This window comes from Echeneis naucrates, chromosome 9 (assembly GCF_900963305.1).
Source record: "Echeneis naucrates chromosome 9, fEcheNa1.1, whole genome shotgun sequence".
Taxonomy (NCBI): Eukaryota; Metazoa; Chordata; class Actinopteri; order Carangiformes; family Echeneidae; genus Echeneis; species Echeneis naucrates.
In genome coordinates this window covers 9,600,833-9,618,914 of record NC_042519.1, presented here as the reverse complement: position 1 = coordinate 9,618,914, position 18,082 = coordinate 9,600,833, and the positions used below count along the sequence as shown (strand labels likewise).

The following is an 18,082-nucleotide window of genomic DNA, read 5'->3' as shown; positions in this document are numbered from 1 at the left end:
ACAGCTATAAAAACACTGTAGACAGCTGCACAACGTCAGCTCCCTAAACACACAAAGTCAACAGGTCTAAAGCTCAGCTGCAAAATTTATACTGAACTAGATACACACATGCACACTGTGTATATGCAGTGCATACACGATTTGGGTGCGGGTCAGTCCACAAACATTATTCTGCAGTCCACACCCGTAGTTTATGTAGCTTTATGAGATCCTGGGTCAATAAAATAAAATCATAAAGACATGGACACAATTCAGCTATATATTCAGAAAGTTCCTTTACTCATTGCTCCCATTCATTTCAGTCTGAGTTAGATGCACAAAGTTTAAAGGATTTTAACTTCACCCCCTTTTAAACTTAAAGGGAGGTTGGTGGTCTATGGAATATATAACATGTCTTTTTATTATCACCACAGCTACACTGATATGATTAGTGAGTTATATCACAGTTACATGAATGAACAACTGGACTACTTGCTCATGCAGGTCTCTTCATGGTGATCTGTTGCATCACCAACGTTATCCTTTCATTCTTCAACTCTGGATCAGTTGTTTAAGTACACAACTTATGATATTGATCAGAAGGACTGCAGAAACCTATATTAACCCATTAGAGGAGCTCCTGGCTGTCCAGCAGGCCATCAAACCAGGAGGGATTCCTTCCATGCCAATTGGCTGACCTGCAGCAGCTCTTACTGTTTGTCAATATGGTGGCTGCAATGTCAATCGATACATGGAGACTCAGATTAAGTATTGTATATTGTACACTCTGTTCATGCTATTCCTGCCCAGAAACCCACTATACACTGCACAGTGGGACATCACAGTCTAATTTAGACTCAGTCACAGCCGCATGTGTAATATCCTACAGTCTACAGTGTCTAAGTTTGCCCTCCTTGACTACTAGAGTTAGATTAAATTATATCAACGCCTAGAAGACACTGGCTTTATTTTATGCATGTAGTTTAACTTAAGTGTTTTGCAGTTTTGTTGCTGCTTACATTAAACTGCTATAGAAGACTTCTTGATTGCACTCCAAAACAGTCTTGACATCAAAAGAAGGCAAAAGCTCAGGGGAGTCATTGATCACTTCATTCACATCTGCTGTTGAACTTGGCTCAAGTTGTGGAGCTACACTGACCCCTACAGTTCAAATAGATCAGGCCCGGTGAAGGATGGAGCTGTGTCTGTGTTTCTGTGGGACTGTGTGTGTATGTATGTGTGTGCCTATACTTGAGAAGTTTGAATGAATGGGTATGAGTGCATTTAGCCATCTCTGTGTGTTTATGTCTAAGTGTGCATTCATTAATGTAATATGTAATATGTGTGTCTCATTACCGTAACATTTAGAAGCTGCCTCCAATATCTTGACAATAATGTGATTTTTGGATTTGAATGTGTGTGAGTAAGGTTTGCTTGGGAATTAATGCATTTCTTATCAGCAGCACACCTGGTCTGGTCATCATCTCAAATGACCATTCATAAAAAAGGTACTGGACAACACTGAGATTGAAGTCTAAAATTAAGCTAAAAATAAAATTCTCAGATAAGCCAAGAACAAAGGGCCTTATTATAGATGCCGTTTTATTTGATAACACCAATCAACATTTCCTTTCTTCATTCAGCATTTCCGGATATTTTGAGGAAGTGGCCTGACCCTTATTTTCTATTCCAGGCCTAGCATCCCACAGCTAACTTTATCAATCAGTCTCTCTTTCTGTCTTTGTGGCTGTAGTTTGCCAAGCACAGGAAAAGAAGTTCTTCCACGCAAAAAATCAATTACTGACTGAGAATTACTGAGAATAAACTGTGCTTCCACTTCTTTAAACCTTCAAGGCTCACGCCACTCTGCATACAAAGGTCTGCCAAGACAAGCTGTCAAACTCCAAAAATAGAACAGGGACTTTGACAACTGTAGGCTCCCACTTTGTTTATCATTCACAATGTCAGCAGCCTTTTGATAAACTCTTTCATGACAAACTGGGTGACTCTGCAGAATCAGGTCAAAGGTGGTATTGAATGGGAAATATAAAACGTGCAGGACTAAGCAGACAGCAATGGTTATGCAAAATTTTAAGGTGACTCATTTATGCCAGTAAATTTGTTGCACATTGGCTTGAAAGTCAACGATAAAATAAAACTACAGAGAAGCCATGAACTAATGAAATAAAATAATAATAAACAAAAAACTCTCTGGATCGACGCAGTGAGTTGTTGTTCGCTCTAAAGGAGTGCAGAGTTGAAACATGCAATCACTTCATAATAACTGAAAGCTTGCAGGGATTTTCTGATGAGGGAGAATGTGGCCTGTGGCTGTTTACTGTCCGTTTTCTGGAAATAGAGTAAAGTGTATGGAACTGTACTGAAGGTCACCAGCTGTTAGGACAACACACATTTGACAAATGAAACTTCCATAGTCCAGAAAGTTCAGAGTCTGCTGTAGCCGAGCAGATGGTCAGAAAACCCCCGGCATTAATTCAGCTTACATTGGACCTAACAATTAAGTTGTCAGATACAGATAGGTGACCATGGACTCAAAAACTTTGCAAAACTCAGATAAGCATATAATGAATATTACAAATATTGCACATCTGTGTTTATACACACTCTACTACTGCTTCATACTTAATATCTTCATTAAAGTAATGATATAATAAAATCTACTTGCCCTGTGGGCTAATTGTACAAATTAAGACGAAGAGAAGGTTGATAAATGATAAAAGGTTATGACTTTCACTGAGCTTTTAAGTTCAGGGTTGCAGACTTTGTGGTTCAATTAACCTAGAACCACTGTGTTAAGTTGATATTAGCAAGCATTACACATCTGCAGATGATTAACAGTTGGTTGGGCTGACTGTTAAGAAAAGCAAAGTCTTGAAATATTAAAAATTGTTTTACTGGTGTTTTTTGGAGTAAAATGCGTTAAATACATATGATAGGCCTCAAGAGAAGACAAAATATGTTCTTGTGAAAAACACTGACACTTACACACTGACAAACAACTATGTTTGTGAGGAAACTACTTTGTTATGTTATTGCACTTTGATGATTTTTTCCTGGCAGACATCTCAGTGGTCTTTAACAAGTTTAGGGAAAAACAACATGTGAACATATTGTAGGATGTGGTGAGCCACATCAGTTACAGAAGGAGAGGGACAGACCCAGTAAAACAGTCTCTCGCAGTCATAATTTCATATCTACAGTCCAGCAGCTGCCACAATGATAAAAGGGACACAATAAAAACAAGTACTTTACTCATCATTTTGCAAGATAACAGTTGGAGAAGGAAAAAGCCTGAGGGTCAGCAAGAGATGAGAAACTTAAACAGACATTTAAATGGTAAAAAAAATTGCTCTCAGTTTGTATAGTTTGGACTCATCTCTCAGTATCAGACAAAAGAGACAAGGTCACAATGAAAAGTAAGTTGTTGTGAGTTAAGATCCTGCTGACTGAGACAAAAACAGGTCAGATGAAGAGGAGACAAGTCAGGGCGATATGAGGCACAAGGTGTCGGTCCAGCCAGTTGAGTGTAATGTGAATCTCCCAAGAGGCTGTCTTCACTTCTCCACTGTCCTGTCTCCACACAGACCCTGACTGCTGATACACTATACCTTTCCACTGCCTGCCATTAGCTTGGGCTGACGTATGATGCCACATATTTTTTCTGGCTGTTTTCTTACAATAGACAAAAATACTAAAAACTCACAATGAAGTACATTTTGTCTCCTCCATTAAGTTCTTCCATTTGACGTACTTGAGAAAAATCTCTTGGAAAAATCTACTGGCTCATAATTTACTCCTTATTCTTTCCCTTTTTTTTAAGGTTCTCATTTGTTTAAAGACATTTGTGAGAATAAACATGGAATATAATAAGATTTGTATTCTCTGACGTCAGCCGGAGAAGTAGACGCACAGACAAACAAAAATCCCTCACTATGTTTATTTATTTAATGATTGATTGGTTGTAATGGGAATGGGTAAACTCCCTCAGGAAAAGCAGTTATTCTCCTGTGTTGATCTTAAGTTTTACGAAAAAGACGACATGGCAGGGCTTGGATTACGTAATTCATAGACTCAATTTCCTGGAGAACTGAGAAACTGCATGCATGACTCCCCACTTTCCTTTGGGAAGTCACGGGGGTGGGTGGTGTATGGAGCTGAGGGAAGATAGTGTTTATGCATGTGTGTGTTTGTGATTTCAAGAGCAGACTTGTGAATGCTGGAAGGCTTCCCGAGGCTAACAGGAAATCCTCAATAATCGGAACTAAGAGCCACCTAAACACCTCCCAGATACTGGAATAAAGCACTGGGGCCACAAGGGTAAACATTTGTGTGGGAACGACTGTCTGGGATGTTTAATCACAGTGGTTGAGAACTTTCATTGTGGTTTTTTTGCAATAGAGATTTGATTCTTTTTTCCTACATCGTTACATGGATACATTTGCTCAAACAGGAGCTGAAGCAGTATTCCAAACCATCTTTACAGTAGTCATTTTCAGGAGAAATTCATGTATGTCCAAACCTCCTGTAAATTTGGTTAGTGACTAAACAATTACTGGCAACTAGTGCTACAAGGGAAGTGCAGCTTCTTTGGCACTTCAACACCTTTCTCTGTACAGACCTTCAGAAGGTCATGACACGACTGGCTCAAACATATAATTTCTCCTTGACTATGCTATGACTCAAGGTCAACACCCTCTTCCTTTTCTGAAATAAGTCAGTCTGAGGAAGAGTGAAGGAAAGAGAAATAGTTGACATAGAGAGAGGAATTTGACTACTCAGTTTTGTTTGGAAGGAAATCTCTTCTCAAAAATATGAATCTATTAATTCTGTGACTTTGCTGTATAGACTTTCATCTGATTCCATTCATAACTGAATATAGCTGAAGTCCATATCAAAACTATTGAGAGGAGGCAAGAAAGTAAGTCTGAGTAAGAAAAGCCAATCGGTCGAGGCAGATGGCCGCCCCCCTGAGCCTGGTTCTGCCTGAGGTTTCTGCCTCTTAAAGGAAGTTTTTCCTTGCCACTGTCGCCAAGTGCTTGCTCATCAGGGGATCTGTTGGGTCTCTTTAAATAATTTTATAAAGAGTTTGGTCTAGACCTGCTCTTTATGTAAAGTGCCTTGATGTAACTTGATGATGACTGGCGCTATACAAATAAATCTGATTTGATTTGATAAGGTGCATTAAAGAAAAGTTGTGCAATATGATTAATTTTGATGTTCTAACACTGTTTCCCAAGTAAATGACCTATGATGAGTCCCAACATATATGAAATACAATACATGCTAACATAGAGCACACACATACATGGCACCAGGTGAGGTTCAGGTGTACAGCACATAGGCACTGGGTAAATTTCCATCCTACACAGACAATCTTCAGTTGTCTTGCTGAGGGAAGACAAATTGCTGGCTGAAGAGAGAGATAGTCATCACACAACCTCTGATGTGACAAAAAGGCAAGGACACACACACTCTCAGCAGGATGTCTGGGGACTTGATCACTGTTGGTGTTTTTTTCTCAACACTGATCACTTATAACCTCTTTGACCCTCTCTGATCCTTTGAATAGGATTTTATCTTTGAAATAGTTTGGGAAACTTTTCTTATTAAAACTATAAAGCATCTACTATTTCTACCATCTTTAAAACATAACAGATAGATATTAGATAACGACAATTTTGTGATGAAACTGTGGCAGCTAACTACATGGATTTTTATTTTAAACTTATTCACTTGTGGAAGGTAGATAGCTGAAAAGAATGACGATTAACAACCTTCCTCCTCACCTCCCTCTTCCTCCTAACCTTACTCTCAACTCTCAGACTCACTGAGGTGTTGCAAAAAGAAATAAATTAAAGCAGCAGCTTACATTTTCCTCCCACTATGGGCAGTGTCAGTGACTAATTACAACAGAGTCAGTACAGATAGAGAACCCTCTCTGTCAGAAGTAGTTGTACCTGACTCTGGCATCAATTCAATCAAATCAAGCCTGAGACCCACAAGCTCAGGAGACATTTCTGTCACTGATCACATTTATTTGATCAAAAATGCAGGATCATTTACCTTCCCAATTCAGAAAGTTAACATTGGTCCTTCTGTAATGTCAATCTTTGACCCTGAAAATAACACAGAGGTTTGCTAAAAGCTCAAAGCAGTTATAACCTCAGGTTTACAGAGATGGGGATTCTAACAACTCATTTGTAAAGCTTTTTACAGAAATAAGTCACAAATTTCTCAAAATGCAAAAATCATGGGGTGTCATAATGAACAGAGCTACATGGTGCATGTCATTCCCCATTCTCTCACTCTTCATGCTGTCCTATCTAATAAAAAGAAAGATTATAGTAATACTCAAAAAACAAAAACTAATCTTAAAAAATGCAAAAACCGTAGAAACCAGGCAGGCATACATTAACATATAAAATGACACATAAGAAAGAAAAGCGCTATACTGACCACTGCACTATTGGTTTTGTAGGTTGAGAGAAAAATCTTGAGAATCCGAAATGGAAACATGCAGCTTTTGCACGTTTCAAGTTGCGTACATTTATTAATGTACTTATTTGGGAAAATAAATAAGGTTGCTGACTTCATTGTAAAGCTGGTGATGTCAAGATGGACGAAACATGTCCCTGCTTAGTAAAACATTGAACAGAAAAGCTACTTAATGGACCTTACTGTGAGGTAATTTGTCATATTTTCGTCCACTTTAGGTCTCATTTTGTGCATGCATTTTTTATGACGCAAATCACTGAATAGTTGAGTTAACTGCTATATTGACATAATCTAGAAAACTAATGAAAATAAGGCCCCTGCATTTGGAAGGTGTTGGATACTAAACAAAGCTTTTAGAAAAAAGAGACTGAAAAGAAAATTAAGACTTCACAAACAAATTTGCTGCTAGAGGCTTAGGTTATCAATCTAAGATAAAGACTGTAGTTAAGACACTGACGTCAAACAGTCTATTTTAATTTGAGAACATCCTGCATCTTGAGCCCATCATTGCTTCTACAACGTTCCCAGTAGAACACTTAAAGGGCACATGTTAATACCAGAGTGCACATTCAGTTAGGCCTGCTTGTCAATCTTCTATTCAACCAGGCCTCTATCGGCTGGCCTTCGTTGTAAGGCCAAAAACACAATCACATTTATTTAGTATTTTATAAACTATGTCACAATGTCAGACACGTGCACATCCAAGGAATACGGCCTTAACATGCAGTACAGTATCAACAAGGAAACAGAACAGGATGGAATTTTCCATCCAAAACCCTTTAAGGTTCAGGGGCTCTGTCTGGGCAATAAACAGGTTGAGTCTGAGGTGTTTCGCCCCCAATGACAGTCTGCTTTAGTAGGGGCTCGTGTTTGTCAACCAACGAGGGGGGACCAGTGGAAAATTACCAGTCCCGCACTCACTCACGCACACACGTGCGCATATACACACACACACACACTGTGGCTACAAACTGAGAGACTACCATGCAGCCACATATCTATGACGCTCATTGCTTAAGTGACAGCTTGCGTTTTTAATGGGTGAGGGTGCGGGGGACATGGTTGTGTTGTCAGGACGCGCCGGCCCGCAAACTACGCAACCACTGACATTCCATGATTCAATGATGTGTGTTCACATCTATGCCCATTTCCAAGAACTGTAACATGTTAGAGGGGTTTTATATATATGTTCTGTGTGTGCATACATTTATGTATATGTGTACATCTAAACATGCACATATGTGCATTATATGTACACATGTATCTTGCATATGCGCAAGATACATGTGTGTCCTTTTCTGTTTTTATTGGTATGTCTGTTTGTTTGGCTTTAATACATACAAGAAACAAATGATCCTATAATTATCTTCTAATGGTCCCAATTCAATCTGAATTTAAAGCCATATGTATTAAGAATATGTCACAGAAACAAATGAATATGGTGTGGGCAAATGAGGGTCTCACTCTTCATAAGCATTGATTTTTGGTTCTAAGTGTTCACTGTGGCATGTACAGAAAAGACCTGTAGTATTTCTCTACAGTATCTGAGCAGAAATGCATTACCTGTGTTCCAAGGCAGCTCACCATCATGTGAGTGAGCAGTTTGGCAGCAAACATGGGGAAACGAGAGCACAGCACATGCGATATAATGGCCAATGCAAAGCCTATGGAGAGGGAGTGGAAAATATGAAAGCAATATTAATGACCAATGAAAAAATGATTGAAATGAATCAACAGTTGCTATTAATAACAACGTGGGAGGAACACATAAGATCTGAGGATGTTTTGCACCAAAGGAAAAGCAAGCTGGCAGAAAAGACACAAGAAAAGTGAAGGTAATTGTAGAAGAGAAGAGGAGAGTGGTGTGTTTTGTACCTGAGATGCAGATAAATCCTGAGGCATAGAATGCCTCATTGTAGGATGCAAAAGTTGCAAACTCTGCGTAGGCTGTGTAGAGAGACAAGTGGGAGCAGGCACATTCCACATAGTTCCCACTCTCTTTCACAACCCTGCAGTACTGACCATCTGATGACCAGCTATAGGAAGAAGGAAAGAAGAAAAATGACAACAAAGAAAAAGGATAGGCATGTTTCAACCCTACAGTTACAATAGAGCACCCGAAAGACAGGCCAAATTACAAGGCAAGACAGCTCAGCAGGCTGCTCTGTGAGAATTTGGCTACTTTTATTTATATTTTTGCTGTCATATTTACCAATCAAAGTCATGTGTGAAAATCTAGATAATTAAAATCAGTTTATAGCACTGCAGACAAATAGATATTGATTCAACAGCAAAAACCACCATTTGCCATTTTCATTTCAACCCACATCAATAAAGTCACACTGCAAACTTGACCTTTGCTTGTAAGTGACTTTACTCCTCTCCTCATCCTTTGTTCTTTCTTCAAATTAGTTCCCTCATTTTTGCTTCCTGGGATAAATTATAGCTGTTCGGGCCAAACTAAACCTGCCAATTTTTAACTTGTAACAGTGTGTTCCAGCCAAGTCCCATTCCCTACCCCAAGAATGTCCTCAACAAACAGGCTCAGAGTGGGAGGACCTGAACTGTAACAGCCTGAATGTGCAGATATTAAACATAAAGATGTGACTTCCCCCGTGGACACAGAGAAGCCTTATTGAGAGGCTAAACTTGGGCATTTGCCCTTTTCTCAGCAGTCTCACTCACATAATAAGTGTTAGGAAGATGGACAGAGGTGAGAATGGGGTTACAGTTGTAGAACATACATGAGAGAGAGAGAGAGAGAGAGAGAGAGAGAGAGAGAGAGAGAGAGAGAGAGAGAGAGAGAGAGAGAGAGACTGTTAAGAACCTCTAGACAAATGCTAAGGGTTTGAAGGTTAATATATATTTGGTGTATCAACAGGCTGTGTTGTCCTTATTTCAAGGGGTTGTACAAGAACTTTAATAGGTGTGTGTAGCGCATTACTTTGCAGTAGTTTGGTTCCAGAGAAGGCACAGAGACCGGCCTGGTTTAACTTGCTGACCAGAAGTGTGGATACGATAAATCACCTCATTGCCATTTTCTAGGGGTTGTGACCTTCTTCCTTGCAGGCTTGCTGAGAATACCTAGGTGTAAACATAGATAACAGAAAAAGCAATTTCAGCTTTGGGGTGAACCACAAAGGAAAAAAAGGTGAGTTACTGTTGGAGCAATGTTGCCACCTACAGTTTAAGAATGGAATAAATCCCCTTTACTGAAAAAAGGAATTTGATCTCTTTGCTTTCTACAGTAAGCAAGGCAAAACTGTATGAGCCTTTCTACCTTTCCATTGAGAGCAGTGGTTGTGTCATTTTTCAGAAACCACTGTTCAGTTCTAAACTCAGTCAGCTGGATCTGGCTCAGGTTGCCACATTCAGGAGTCAAGACTGCTGGCACTGCCAAGAGGGTATCTGGGAGCTGGAAGAAGTCTGCATTATGTCCCCTGAATTTGTATCCATTGATTTGTGTTGGGTACCATTGGAATGCAGAAATGGTCATATATGGACATGTTTCCAAGATGGTACTCCTCCTGGAGAAAACATAAAGAAATATTTACAATTATCATTAAAATTTTGTGGCTACAGCAACCCCCATGACACGAAAATGGATAAGCAGTAGAAGAGAAATGATGAGGGGATTAAGATTCTGTTTCTAGTATTAAAAAGGAAAAGAATGTAGTGCAGGTGCATTGTATGATAGTATTTCTTTATAAAAGAGGATGTTCAGAGAATATTCACACTCACATCTCACACTGACTGCGCGTGAGGAGGGAAAAAGCAAATCGCTCAGCCACCTCAGCCAGGTAGCTGAGGCCTCGGGTGTCCACTCTGCTGGGATTGGCCAAAGAGCACAGTAGTTCATAGGTCAGATTTCGGCTGCTTTCCTGCAAAGGAGCCTTCTCTGCCTCAGTTAGAACCTGGATCAAGGGAAAGGCAGGGTGAGAGTGAGAGAAGCGCCAAGAACCTCTTTAATGCATGTATCTGTCACTGATGTAGAATATATCTGAGAAGTATTTGAGTCAGCCTTAGAGTGCCCTCCTCTTGGCTTTGTTTCATTAGGTGTTCTCTGGCTTTTGTGTCTTTCATCACACATTAATGATGTTAGTCTGCAGTTTCCTCCACCTCATCTTCTCTCTGTATATTTCCTCTTTTCTTATGCTGTGTAAGTAATTTTTCTCTCTTCTATCTCTGTTTGAGCAAAGCCATTTTCAAATGACAAACTAATCCTCAGAGTACTGCAGTGGAGGTGATGTATGCACTTCAAAACTATTTGGTCTGACACAAACTACTACTTACTTACTACAGACTTAGAGGCTTCAAGAAAAAAAAAGATTTCATCCCACATCATGATATTGGTCTTGTGAAAGAGCAGATAAACATTGGTGATTTAATTACACCATAAAAAGTTTTTTTAGAGTATGTTTTTGTCCTTCCCTCTTTACCTTTCCCAGACCTTCAAGCACAGCAATCATCTGCTCACGGTTGACTGGTGTCATGACCTTGTTGATAAATCCTTGTAGCACCGTGTTTATTGTAGTTGGTTTGAGCGGCTGATGTAATTGTTCAAGTAAGCTCCACATAGCTTGACTAGCTGCATTTGACACCAGAGTCACATTAGCCAGCCCAAACTGAGGGTGCACTTTAGCCCCATCTGTAGCATTGTAAAGCTCCACCTGGAAGCGCTTTGGTGTGGGCAAGAAGGAAGCAAGGTCAGGCGTTAGGTAAATCTCCAGTGATGCATTATAGTGCCCAACATCAAACGTTATTAGACCCTCCTGTTTGGGGAAGTCCATTCCTGCTTTAGCTGGCCAAATTACAGAAAGGCCAACCACATCTTCCCGAAGAAGTTCCTGGAGGGAAAAAGACAGGTTTTGAGATTAACTCTACTAATTCAAGCAAGTTCAGGAATCCAAAACTTAAAATAAATAAATAGATAATATTGTAAATTATTAATGATAGCACATGGTTATCATGCAGGCCTTTGAGGTGCTTTAGTTCTGACTTTTGTTGTGTGTACTAGACACGCTTTAATTTCCAATCTCAAAAAGTTTGAGAACCAGTGCATAAATACTTCTGAGCTGTAGCTGAGCCGGGAGAGTTCTAATCATAATGCATAAAACAAAAGGAGAAGGAGGAGGAGGAGGAGATGGATACATGAGGAGAGGAGACAATTCTTTCTGAAATGCTTCAAAAATGATTACTGACAGTTTAAATGAAGGATTGACTTTCCATAAGCGTTTTGAATTTGATTCGTTTTGACTTAAAATTAGATATCACTATACTCAGCAATGATTTAAGGTAAAACTGAATGAATAAAAGAATTGGTTCTGCCTGTGTTTGATAAAAATAAATCAATTAGTGTTGGAAAAACAGCAAATCATGGGCCCAATGGTATTAATATAAGCGTTTTATACATTTGATCTATACCAAATTAATACATACAGTGTGTGTTTGATACTTACCAGCGTACGATACTGTACAGACATAGCTGAAGTGGTGTCTGCTCGTCTGTAGATATGCAGACTGAGCCTTGTGGTCAGTGGGGTGGCAATGGGCAGTCTATGGCCCACAGCGAAGTATACAATGCCTTGTGGGTCGTCACTTTCTGCCAAGGTGATGTTTGCAAAACGAATGGTCTCATTAATGGTAGCTCCAGAACCCACCTGATATAACTCCACCAAAAACCACGTCTGATACTCTGGTTCCTAGAAGCAACACAGATACAGAGATACATACATACTAACATGAAAAAAGTCGAAAATGTTCCTCTTCCAACAGATACTATAGGACCGTGTGCATTTCAAGGTCAGCAATATACCAACATATCACAGCTCCTCTCCCACCAGGACACCCTGTTGCTCTCTTACCTCATCATCCTGGACCTCCAGAGTAAGAGCACATAGTGTGGCTCCTCTCCTACACAGTGCAGTTCCTGAGGTCTGCACCAGCTGTTTGGTTAGGTTTACTGCATTGTTAACGAGAATTGGCATTGCCTTGCTAAAGGTAGCTCTCCAGAAGACCTTCAAATCCTCAAAGGCTCTGAGTAGAGAAAGATACATGGATCAAATACCTACCAACAGTAAAATGTCTTCATATCAAACCAACTCTGATCTTTTTGATCAGAGTGATGTGATATTTTTTATTGGCCTCAATACACAATGTTTTATCACCTGTTTTCTTGTCTCTGCAGGTAGAGGACAGCAGTTCTGTTCTCTGAATCCTCATCCAGTGTTTGGCCCATCAAAGAATTAAAAGTAAAACCAATTATCCCATTATGGAAGTCACTTGCTGATTTGGGCAGACAGAAAGATAAATCATGAATATCTCAAAACAGACAGACAGAGAAAGAAAGGATTTAAGAATAAATTAATTTCCCATTACTGTCATATAATACTACTTCTACCACTATAACTATGACTATAAATAAAAAAAATTACGATCAGTCATATATGTAGGAATAATAATAAAAAAAAAAATCTGTCCATTGCATTGAAATTTAAGAGAGATGTTGCCATGAGGGCCACAATAGAAAATGGAGACTGATTGAGACTGAGACTGTTGCAATGACCTTAAGATACACTTGGGATTAGTCTAGTGTCATAAAGAGAGGGAGTCCAGATTATACAATTTACACACCAATAAGTAAACATTATTGCTATATAACAGAAAATATAATGAGTGAAACAGAATGCATCATGTTTTTTATATTTTTTATATAGAAAACTAACACATCTAAATCTGTTATATTTATGTTTTTTTTTATTTATTTTACCAAGGATGGTGATCTTGACAAAAGCACCAAAGCCCTGGTCTGGACGGTCTGTGATTTGTGCTCCTCCTTCTGGATCACTAAGGTAGATGAAGAATATCTCCTGTCCTTCGGGCTCTGAGTCATCCAGAATAAGAAGGATAAGCTCTGTTTCATTCTGACCAGCTTGCATGGACACTATATTGGACTCCAAACGGAAGTCCTGCTGCTCCTGTGCAAGGGTCCCGAGATGTTCCAGAGTGAAAGGAAGAGGTGCTGTACTTCCATCTGAATAAAACCGCACAGAAACATAAGTTTAAGTGTAATTCATACATCAAAGTAAATTACAAAATACAAGGTATTGCAATCGGGCAACAAAACAGTGCAATAAAATAAACACACCTCCATATGCTTGGACGCGAACTCTCACATCTCCAGCCACGCTGTCAGACCTGCGCACCCTAAGAACCACCCTCCGCTCCTGCTGGTTCTCCTCTTCACTGTCCTCTGGTACTTGGACTAGTTCAGGCCCAATACTGAGGACTCCACCAGTCACATCACTAGCTAGGATGGTGACAGTGGCAAAACTATGCTGAGGGTTGAGGCGAGGAGAGGCCTCTGCCCAAGCTAAATCAGGATAAAGGACTTGAACATCTGTTAAGTTGACATGAAAGTACTCATCTGGCTCTGAAAGGGAATCATCAAGTATTGAAAGGTGGAACGAAGAGTTGGTTTGTCGAGGTGATTCAAAGACCAACTGGCCATCTGGCACTTCAAGAAAGTCCTTTCCTTCTTCTGCGCTGCGTGCTATTGTTTTATATGAAACGTGGGTGGTATTACTTCGAGAACCATAAAGTCTCTGAACATAAAGCGTAATAGTCTGGATGTCCTCTGCGATGACTATCTGGCGGGAATTGGGAGCAAACTGATAGACCCCTAGTGGCTCCACCTCTGCCACGGTAAAGCCTGACCTGAGTAGGGAAAATGACAACAGCTAGAAAACAGCAACAAGACAACAAGCTAAATTTGATATGGACAAATATAAAAATATTCAATATAATATAAAATATGACAACACAGTGTAAATTGAATCCACCATTGATATGGAAAAAAATTGCAAGGGCTGTTGATGTCATTAGCTAGAGATTTCATTCCAAATTGGCATGTTTACATTTAAACACTGAAAGCATTACCTGAGCTTGACAGCACCAGTTTCAGCAGTGCCAGAGCTGGCAGCATCAAGATGTATAGCATAGGAAGCTGGCTCTAAAGCATCAGCAACAGCTGTGAAAGCTATGGCTTTAGTCCTCTCTCCATGGGCCAGTGTCAGTGTGCCTAAATATAAAGAAGGAGCACATTAGCAACAGTGAAAGTAAAAGGTTGTTGTTAGTCTGTATGTCATCAACCTTTTTTTTTTTTTTTTTTTTTTTTTTTACAAATGTTGGTTTGGAGATGAAAGGTTAGACTGCTGTGGTGCAATTCAATGATAAACAAGCCGTTTAATTATTGATGATTCAGAAATTGACAAACATCAAGAATGGAAGTGGTTAGAGATAACGATGGGATTTCCTTCTCTGATTATATTACCTGAGCTTGGGGTGATAAGCCCAGTTCTGAAGCCAGGCAAAGCTTGTCCTAAAGGATATCCAGTTTTCCACTGGACCCTGAGCTCCCCAAACAGGCCTGTTCTTGCTACCTTTGCTTCACATATGCCTTTTTCAACACTTGAAACCTGCAGTGCCACGGTGGCAAAGCCAACCTGGAGAGTGTTAAGGAAGAAAAGAAGGGTATTGGACATTATCTTGTTGCCAACATGAACGTTGTAGATAAATATAATGGAACTGACTGAGGAGGTTATTATGAAACATCTACACTACGTCAGTCATGTAAACAACATTGTGAGCAGCCACCTACACGCATGTACTGTAAAGACTATAAAAAGCTTGACAAAAAAGAGCTGAGTATTCACAGAGGAGTCAAGAACTTAGCACTAAATTAGTTTTAATTTAAATTATATTAAAGTCTATGGAGACAGAAGACTAATCTGTGACTAACCCTGATTAAATATTTTTGAGCCAAAAAGTGCATTTATCATTGGCACATTTTACTTCCTTAGTGGCCTGAAGAGAGGACAATTAAAAAGAAGAATTTGCCTGACAGGTAATTCATATGTCAGAAGAACACAACCACAACTCACCTCTGAGCTGGCAGCTTCCTCTGGTACAGTGATTGTAGCTACACTGACCTCGTCAAGGAGGCGAGGGAGGGATCCAAGGATGGGACTGATAAGTCTAACATCACTCAATTCTACTCTGAAGCTTTCACCCACGGACAAAAACACCTACAGCAAAATGAACAGGGGAAACTTGGTAGTCAGAGCAGAAATATTCATTTACGTGAGTGCGTGTCTCTGTAGTCCTGTCAGAACGTGCCCTCTTTCTTACCTTGCTGCTGATGGGCACAGTGACTGTGCTGAAGGTCTGTTCCTCTTTCAAGAGAAGCCTCCCCTGAGCTTGTCCTCCAAGTATCTCATTGATGTCCATAACTTCATCAATACTGCCACTGATCCTATAGCCCACACTGACGTTGCCAAACAGCCCAGCAAGCCGTGTCACATTCAGTACCAGAGCTCTGATGACCTCAGACCCTGACCTCACTACAACTACAGAGTGCTGCTCAGGGTTCAGGGAAAAGATGCCATGAGGATCATCATTAGCAGGCACCCTGAAGTGGAGAGAAAAGATTAATTTCAGTTAGTTAATTCATTCTTTGATTATTGTTCTTTTACATACATGTTATTGACTTAAATACAACCATAATGACACAACCTGATGTAGGTTCTGATTAGGTTTGGGTTGGCGTCCAGAGTAGCACCGCCCTCCACGGTTGTGAGTGTGACAGTGTAGAGCTCCTCAACCTCTGGGACTGTATCGGGCATCAGGCTCAGGAGGATTTCTGCTTCTCTTTGACCTTCCAGAATAATTACTGAACCAGCTGAGGCTAGGAAGTCCCCTGCTATGTCTGCGTCACTCTGTATCTGCCAGTGGACCTGAGGCGAAAGCATGGCTGTATTTATAATTTAATAGCGGCAACCAAAAATGTAATTAAGCTATTTCAAGCACTGATGCTGGATATAACTGATAAATAACAAACACATATCAATGTAAACTTACTGTGACATTCCCCATGACACCCTCTCTACGTGTAATGAACAAGGAAATGTTGCGAGGGCCCTCTGCTTCTGTGGATTCATTATAAACACGGTGTCGAAGAGCATCTGCAGTAAACTGGACTATACCGTTGGGGTCACCAAACTTCTCTATCTGGGAGACAAAAACTCATAGTAGTGGGTGCTGAAGTTTGCATCCTATTGGATGTGGAAATTGCAATAACCTGAGTTCAGTAAGTTAAATAATTCATGATGGTGAAATAAACCTTTTCATTCAGGACACTATGAACTACCTTCAGTGTTACGGCACCAGCCTGAGGATCAACATCCATCTCCCCAGATTTAATGCTGAGCTCTACAATGAATGTCTCTTCCACCTCCACCTCTCCATGGGGGAGAATCCGCAGCTCAATGGTGCGTGTGCCTTTCTCTCCATCCCTGAAGAAGAAGGACCCATTCACAGGCTCTCTAATGTCAGTATTGGATGGAGAAAGGGCATCTTTGCTGTTGGGACCACGGATCACCCAAGCGACCTGCCAAAAGATAACATCTCTTTGATCTAGTTGGCATTATTGAAGAAATAAAAGAAAACCCAGAACTTGAGTGTAGAAGATAATAGATACCGTTGCATTGCCCACTAGGCCCCCAGTTCTCTCCAGGACAAGTATGAGTGTGACAGTGGAGTTAGGGTTGACCATTGTTATTAGGCTCTCATTGAGAAAATGGACCACACCGCTTGGAGAGTCACTCTTGGCGATGGTTACCCTGGCAACACGCTGAGAGCCAAGAACCGCTCCTCCTGTTGTTCCAGTCAGCAAGACCTCAAATATCTCAGCATATTCACTATGGGAGATAATTGCAGTTTTAATTCAGAAATAAATACCGTCCTCATTCATTATAGCATTGAATTTATGAATTGTTCTATTTAACTGCATCCTGCTGAGGCTATGATTTATTCATTACGTTTTCTCCATTAACCTCAAATCAGTGCTTAGTCCTGTCAGGTTAAGATACATTTACATACCCACAACACAACCAAGTACACAGTACATTTTAGGAGTTATTTATAGTTATACTTCTTTTATTCTCAAATTCTTCTCTCACCTTTCAAGGTCATCAATAATAGTGACGTTTATGTAGCTAATATTCTGGCCATGAACAAACACCACTGAGCCATTATACAGGATGTAGTCAAGGTCAAGGGTTGCACTCAAGCTTCTCGAAAGGAACTCAGCAGAGACTGGCCCATATGAGCTCACGCTTCTCACCACTGGGATCAACAGAGCGCCCACATCTTCCTCGACTGATTGATGAGAAGCCAGAAAGAAACAGCATTTTAGAATTTCCTGTTTATGTATATATAATTTTATAATTTTATCTATATTGTAACATATAACATTTTTGGACAACAGCTGAGTTCCACATGTGTTTCCCTCACTTGAATGTCTTACAAGACAAATTAGTAGTTATTTGTCTTTGGTCCTTACCTGTAATGTTGACATAGTCCTGTCTGAACTCCAACATACCCTCAGCGTTGTCATTCTTTAGAATAGTTACAATGAGTGAAGAGATGTTGCTTATGGCTGGAGGCTGGTCCAGTTGCAGACCTGACTCTCTAACTTTGTAGTCCACGTCACTGACCACCAGAGGGAGAGACACAATTAAATGTCACA

The 18,082-nt window shown here is 40.1% G+C and overlaps 1 protein-coding gene across 1 annotated transcript in view; it reads right to left on the bottom strand.

Moving 5' to 3' along the window:
• The window catches only part of adgrv1 (adhesion G protein-coupled receptor V1), an 83,646-nt gene that overhangs the window by 31,143 nt on the left and 34,421 nt on the right, over positions 1–18,082 (bottom strand). Inside the window, exons 68-88 of the mRNA XM_029509875.1 lie at positions 17,897–18,045; positions 17,514–17,712; positions 17,033–17,252; positions 16,703–16,942; positions 16,414–16,563; positions 16,069–16,289; positions 15,685–15,964; positions 15,438–15,581; positions 14,828–14,999; positions 14,434–14,575; positions 13,639–14,211; positions 13,265–13,521; positions 12,663–12,780; positions 12,360–12,531; positions 11,955–12,197; positions 10,935–11,342; positions 10,237–10,409; positions 9,776–10,016; positions 9,440–9,579; positions 8,371–8,531; positions 8,059–8,159 (exon numbers count right to left, since the gene is read on the bottom strand). Coding sequence (XP_029365735.1) covers positions 8,059–8,159; positions 8,371–8,531; positions 9,440–9,579; positions 9,776–10,016; positions 10,237–10,409; positions 10,935–11,342; positions 11,955–12,197; positions 12,360–12,531; positions 12,663–12,780; positions 13,265–13,521; positions 13,639–14,211; positions 14,434–14,575; positions 14,828–14,999; positions 15,438–15,581; positions 15,685–15,964; positions 16,069–16,289; positions 16,414–16,563; positions 16,703–16,942; positions 17,033–17,252; positions 17,514–17,712; positions 17,897–18,045 — 4,504 coding nt within the window. The remainder of the gene's footprint in view (positions 1–8,058; positions 8,160–8,370; positions 8,532–9,439; positions 9,580–9,775; positions 10,017–10,236; positions 10,410–10,934; positions 11,343–11,954; positions 12,198–12,359; positions 12,532–12,662; positions 12,781–13,264; positions 13,522–13,638; positions 14,212–14,433; positions 14,576–14,827; positions 15,000–15,437; positions 15,582–15,684; positions 15,965–16,068; positions 16,290–16,413; positions 16,564–16,702; positions 16,943–17,032; positions 17,253–17,513; positions 17,713–17,896; positions 18,046–18,082) is intronic.